Source organism: Fukomys damarensis, unplaced genomic scaffold (assembly GCF_012274545.1).
Source record: "Fukomys damarensis isolate Sample0158 unplaced genomic scaffold, DMR_v1.0_HiC HiC_scaffold_13, whole genome shotgun sequence".
Lineage (NCBI taxonomy): Eukaryota > Metazoa > Chordata > Mammalia > Rodentia > Bathyergidae > Fukomys > Fukomys damarensis.
The window spans coordinates 34,509,097-34,515,412 of NW_022900925.1; the positions used below are offsets into that span (position 1 = coordinate 34,509,097).

A 6,316-nucleotide genomic window follows, 5' to 3' on the forward strand; every position below is an offset into this window, starting at 1 on the left:
CCAAGAAGAAGCTTGCCGAGGTGAGGGCGGCCGGCCGGACGGAAGCGCGGCAGAGTTCTGCACCCTAGGTCGCCTCCCAGCAGAACCTGACTCGGGCTTCTGGACGCGGGCGCCGTGTCCCCAGCTCCCGGGGGCCGGAGCGGCAGAGCCCCAGACCCTCCACCCCGAACCTCTCTTCCCCAGACTTGACAGCAGACAAGTCGTCTCCCTCGGCCTGCCCTTCCTTACAGAGAAAGGAAAATTAAGCTCACTTCAGATGTGGCCGCAGGAGCGGGGCCCCGGCGCCCACCGCCTCTCACGCGAGTCTCTGTCCACAGGCCAAGTACAAGGAGCGGGGCACCGTCCTGGCCGAGGACCAGCTGAGCCAGGTGAGTGGTGGCGGGGAGGGAGACAGCGGACGTCGCGCGGCTTGAACTAAGAAGACGGGAGTCCGCAGATCCCGAATTCTGGCCGCTGCGGTCTTGGAGGTGACGACGCTGATGTTAGCGGGCGTCTTTGACTACTGGGCCGTCAGAAGGCCCTGGGCACTTGTCCATTTTTTTCCTCCGTCTTCCTCCTGGCTTTTGTTTTCTTCTGTCGCGCCAGGAATTGAATTCAGGACTCGAATTCAGGATTGATCCTTAACGCCCTTGTCCAATTTCTTCACATTGGCCGACTATTGATCCTGTGTCATCCTAAACTAGAGGCAGCCGGGTATGGTGACACACACCTGTAATCCCAGTACGGGGAGGCTGAGCAGGAGGATCACAAGTTTAGTATTTTTGTTTTTGTGTTTTGGTTTTGTTTTTTTGAGACAGGGTCTCACTATGTAGTTGAGACTGACCTGGGCCTCACTATGTAACCCAGGCTGCTCTCGAACTCACAGCGATCCTCCTGCCCCAGCCTCCCGAGTGCTGGGATTACAGGCGTGCGCCACCACGCCCGGCTAGGAGGGCTGTTTTGTTTTGGTACTAGGGATCGAACTCAGGTCCTTGTGCTAAGCAGGAGCTGCAACCACTGAACTAAATCCCTGGCTAGGGGAGGGCTGTTTGAGACAGGGCTTCACTATATATGTTCAGGCTGGCCTTGAACTCACTATTCAGCCCAGGCTGGCTTCAAACTTATAAATACCCTCCTGCCTCAGCCTCCTGAGTACTGGGGTTACAGGGGTGTGCCACAGTGCTCAGCAGGATCCCAGGTTTGAGTCCAGCCGGGGTAATTTAGCAAAACTCTGTCTCCAAACAGAGGCAGGGGGATCGAGGTGTTGCTCAGTTCAAAGGTCCTGAGTTTAATCCCTAGTATCACAATAAATAGATGCCTCAAAAAACACTACCACTGTTTTTTGGGACCAGGGAATCAAATTCAGGACCTTGTGCTTTCGAGGCAGATGGCAGAAACACTGAACTAAGTTCCTGGCCCAACACTAAACCACTTATTTGAGAATAGCATTGTATTGGGAAGACACATGCCACAGGACTGTGCAGCTCTTCAAAGGCATTGAGGCCAGAAAGGCTGCGCATGGGCCCAGGGTCGTGTGCGTGCCAGCCAAGTGTTCTGCCACTGAACTGCTTCCTGTACTTCTTAAGCGTCCCAGCCTCAGGAAGACTGGATTTATTTGGTGGTACTGGGGATTGAACCCAGGGCTTTGGCACTGATCTTTTTTATTTATTTTATTTTATTTTTGTTTTTTGCTTTTTTGGTTTTTTGAGACAGGGTCTCACTATGTAGTTGAGACTGACCTGGAACTCACTATGTAGCCCCGGCTGGTTTTGAACTTGCAATGATTCTCCTGCCTCAGCCTCCCGAGTGCTGGGATGACAGGAGTGCACCACCACGCCTTGGTGCCTAGTTCTTTTTGAGCCATGCATGGTGGCACAAACCTGTAATCTCAGGTATATTCTGAAACTTTGGGAAGCTGAGGAGGGAGGACTGCAAGTGTGATCCTGTCTGAGCAATTTAGTGCCCCCCCCTTTTTTTGGTACTGGGGATCGAACAGGCACCGGAACCACTGAGCTAAATCCCCAGCCCCCTGGGACCCATGTCTTAAACAGAACAAAATAAAAAAACAAATTTTTATGTAAGATTGCAGTCACATCCATGAAAGCTTATAGTTTTGTTTTTTGGTTTTTTTGGTTTTTTTTTTTTTGGTACTGGGAATTAAACTCAGGACCTTGTACTTCAGAGGCAGGCACAGTGTCACTGAGCTGAATCCCTGGCCCTAAGCTTGTAGTTCTTATCAGGCAGTCAGAGTCAGTCATGTTCAAAAACCCTCCCTTCATAAGCTCCCAGCTTTTTTTGGTAGGGTTGTTACAGTGAGTTCAATGGTGTGTGTGTGTGTGTGTGTGTGTGGTCGGTTGCTAGGCAGAGATCTTCCTGCCTCAGCCTCCCAAATGCAGGGATTATAGATCTCACCACCACACCCAGCTGTGACTGTTTTGATTTAGAGACCCTTCAGATTTATCTCTTGTTCCTAAGGAAGGAACTCCATGGTTACCAGTCGAGAATTGAAATCACTGAGGCACTAAGTGCTTACTTTGTATAGTAAGTGATAGAGCTATTTATTGACATATTTCTTTATTGACTTTTTTAGTTTTGCAGTACTAGAGATTGCCATATGCTTGCTAGGCAAGCACTCCACTGCATCCCCAACCTTTTGTAGGTGTTTAAAAATTTTGAGAGTTCCTTGAATTCAGTCCCCAGGATCTGAAACAGAGCACAACCCACTGGAATGTGTAGATGTCGGAGTTTTATGCAGCATATGAGGAGGAGATACTCAGACACTGCGAGTGGTGGCACCACTGGTAATCCTGGTGCTCTGGGAGGCTGGAGCAGGAAGATCAAAAGTTCAAGCCCAGCCTGGAAAATTTAGTGACCTAGAAGAATGTCTGAAAATTAAAAATAAAAAAGGGCCAAGGGAGTATAGCTCATTGTGAATGTCAGAGGCCCTGGATTGCATCCCCAGTACTGGAAAATGATGTTCAACCAGGAGAGGTTGACTCTTGGTGGAGTAGAAGATGGTCTTTGTTAATTAGGACAAGAGATTGAGTAATTCAGATAAAAAGTCAAAATCCCCAGACCTCCCCCGAAAGCTTGGTGTTTTGGATCCCCGCCTCCCCATGCTTTACTTGGAGTTGATCCCCAGTGAGATCTGGGGGTGAAGGGTAAATCACCAGTGCAAGACAGAGTGGAGTGGTAAGCGCACCTTCAGTGTATGACAGTCTTCACCCGGCCTGGCGCTGCATGCCTGTCATCCCAGCACGCCCGAGGCCGAGGCAGGACAATCACCTGGCAGTTCAGGGCCGTCCTGAGGTACACGGTGAAGACCCTGCTGGGGAGCGTTGTAAGCAAATGGAAGGGTGGGATTGTACCGTAGTGGAGGGACCTGCCGCACATACCAAGCTTTTATCTCCAGTTCTATTAAAAACATTTTTTTTCTGCAAAAAGAAAAGAAGCTCCATACTAAATGGTGTATAATTATTCGGATCATCTTAGAACAGGGATGCATGAAAAACTGCGTATTTTGGGGTGGAAGAGTCAGCTGTTATCCCAGTGCTCGGAGGCTGAGGCAGGAGGATTGCATGGGCTCCGTAGTGAGCCTGGGCTCCACAGTGAGAAAACAGAACAGAGCCTCCTTCCTGGTAAGCACAGCCCACTAGGGGCAGATGGGAGGGGACCGGAATCCGTGGAGTGGTCACCCAGGCAGTAGCCTCTCCCTGCTCCTGGCTGGGGATCTGCTTGGCATTTGTCACTCTGGCTGGCCCTGACCCCCTCGCCGTGTGTCCCCCAGATGTCGAAGCAGCTGGACATGTTCAAGACCAACCTGGAGGAGTTCGCCAGCAAGCACAAGCAGGAGATCCGGAAGAGCCCCGAGTTCCGCGTGCAGTTCCAGGACATGTGTGCGACCATCGGGGTGGACCCCCTGGCCTGTAAGGCATCTTCCGCGGGGCTTGTGTCCCCTCAGCTGTCACTGTCGTCAGGCTGTCGCTGGGCGGGCCTGTGGGTGTCCAAGGTTGCTGTCCCCTGGGATGGCCGGTGCCCGGCGGGGCGGGGCAGAGACAAGGCAGATGCCAGCCAGCCCTTAGCGCCGGGCTGTGCCCCAGCTTGTGTTAAGTTTTATTTTGAGACAGGACTGTCTGCCTGGGCTTCTCAGCGCCTGGATCACAGGTGTGCGCCCGGCCCGCCCTCCGCCTTCACAGCGCCTGGTCTTGCAGGCAGCTGGCCAAGCGCAGTGTGAGGAGGGCGCAGGTCTTGCCCTGGGCTCCAGCAGTGTCGACCTAGATGTTTCCGCTCTGCGGTGCCACAAAAGCAATGAGCAGGTGGTGCGGGCCACTAATTCCTCCTACTTGGGAGGCTGAAGCAGGAGGATGGTGAATTCAAGACCAGATCGGGCAACACGGCAAGAACCCACCTCAAAAACATGACAACAAACTGCAGATGGCATTCTCTGGAAACGTACTTGAACTTTTCCCTGGTGTGATTTTCTTTTATGATAGGGCAGTGGCACAGTCACAGCCTAATAGCCTGTTGTGCTAACCTGTGATGTTCTGTAGAACAAGTGTATAAATGCATTTTTATTTTTTGGGTTATTGACACAAGGTCTCGCTGGGTAACTCAGGCTTGCCTTGAACTTCTGACATCCTCCTGCCTCAGCCTTCCAAGTGCTGGGATTCTAGGCCTGCGCCACCATGCCCAGTAATGTCTGGCTCTTTGTTTACTTATTTTATTGATTTTTCTTAGAACCAGGGATCAAATTTGGGACCTTGTGCTTGCAAGGTGGGCGTCAGCACCGCTGAGCTAAATCTTGGCTCTTTAATGCTTTTTTCTGGTCTTTTTTTCCCCCCCTTTGTTTATTGGTCCATGTTAGGTCTTTAAAGGCATTTCGAGGTAATGTTTCCAGTTTCCGATGGCTTTATTGTGACATAATCTCACTGAAATTTGTGGAGCATTAGCGTATCTCTCCAGACACTTGCCTCGTACTTCCGGACCCTTCACATTGTGGGTCATGCCGCAGTCGCTGCTCTGTAACCTGTGCTTTCCACCCAGCAGAATGTTGTCTTCACTGGGCGTGGTCTGCACAGCCACAGACCCCACCGCTCAGCAGGCCGAGGGATCGAGGCCCCATTTCAGAGGACAGCTGCATGTGGCGGTGAACCCCTGTGGTGCCCGCACTGGGAGGCTGAGGCAGGAGGTCCACACCCTGCCTGGGCAACCTAGGCCCATCTCAGCATAAAACGGGAGATGTTGCTCAGTGCAGAGGCCCTGGGTTCAAGTCCCACAGTCACAGTAAATGAGTGGTTGGATGGAAAGAGCTCTGCTCAGTGGCAGAGCACTTGCCCAGCGTGTGTGAGGCCCTGAGTTCAATTCCCAGCACCTCATGAAGGAAAAAGAAACGACTGACTGTCGTCCCCTTAGCTGTGAGATTGCTAAGCCTGCTTATTTTTGTCTCAGCCTTGAGTAGACTTCCTCTCCCACACCATTTCACTGTCCCTCTGGGAGAGGAAACTCCGTGCTTTCAGTGCTGAGCCTTTTCTCTTTTTTTCTTCCTTCCTTTTCTTTTTCTTCGTTTTTGTACCAGGGATCGAATTCAGGACCTTGTGCTTTGCAGGATAGGCAATGGCACCACTGAGCTAAATCCCCAGTCCTCTTTTCTTTTGAGACAAGGTCTCACCGTGCAGTTCAGACTGGCCTCAAACTCATGGTGATCCTCCTGCCTCAGCCTCCCAAGTGCTGGAATGAGAGATGTGCGCCACCATACCTGGCTTTTTTCCTTCCTGCTCTGTCCTCCTTTCCTGTTAGGCACGGAACCAAAGGCCTCATGTAAGGTGGCCAGTTCCTCCCACCTGGGCTGTCACCCCCAGCTCCCGAAAGGTCTTGCACAGTGCCCATCCTGTGCAACCGTCTGAGCCTGTTTTTCAGCACAGGCTCCTGAGAGTCAGATTCAAGGGGACCGTAAGGTACAAGTGGAGCCAGACTTGCGGCTGGGCAAAAAGACCTCCCTATGGAGAGATCTTTTATACAAGGGACGAAAATGGAGTCATGGCCTGCCTCCTGGGTTTCTGTTTTACAGCTGGAAAAGGCTTTTGGTCAGAGATGCTGGGCGTGGGCGACTTCTACTACGAGCTGGGCGTGCAGGTGATCGAGGTGTGCCTGGCGCTGAAGCATCGCAATGGAGGTGAGCGCCGGCCACAGAGGTGGCCTCCCCACCTGCGCTGCGTGCCGCGGATGCTGGGCTTTTGCTCTCATTTCCTTAGTGCCCCACTGCAGCCCAGGTCTGACTGCGGTGCTGCTGCTGCTTCCGCCGTCCGCGGTCTCAGCCCAGGGAGACCTGCAGCTGCTG

At 52.3% G+C, this 6,316-nt stretch overlaps 1 protein-coding gene across 1 annotated transcript in view; it reads left to right on the top strand.

Moving 5' to 3' along the window:
• Snf8 (SNF8 subunit of ESCRT-II) overlaps window positions 1-6,316 on the top strand; it is an 11,202-nt gene that overhangs the window by 548 nt on the left and 4,338 nt on the right. The window contains exons 2-5 of the mRNA XM_010620317.2: window positions 6-20; window positions 318-368; window positions 3,767-3,905; window positions 6,047-6,151. Of these exons, the coding sequence (XP_010618619.1) occupies window positions 6-20; window positions 318-368; window positions 3,767-3,905; window positions 6,047-6,151 (310 nt within the window). The remainder of the gene's footprint in view (window positions 1-5; window positions 21-317; window positions 369-3,766; window positions 3,906-6,046; window positions 6,152-6,316) is intronic.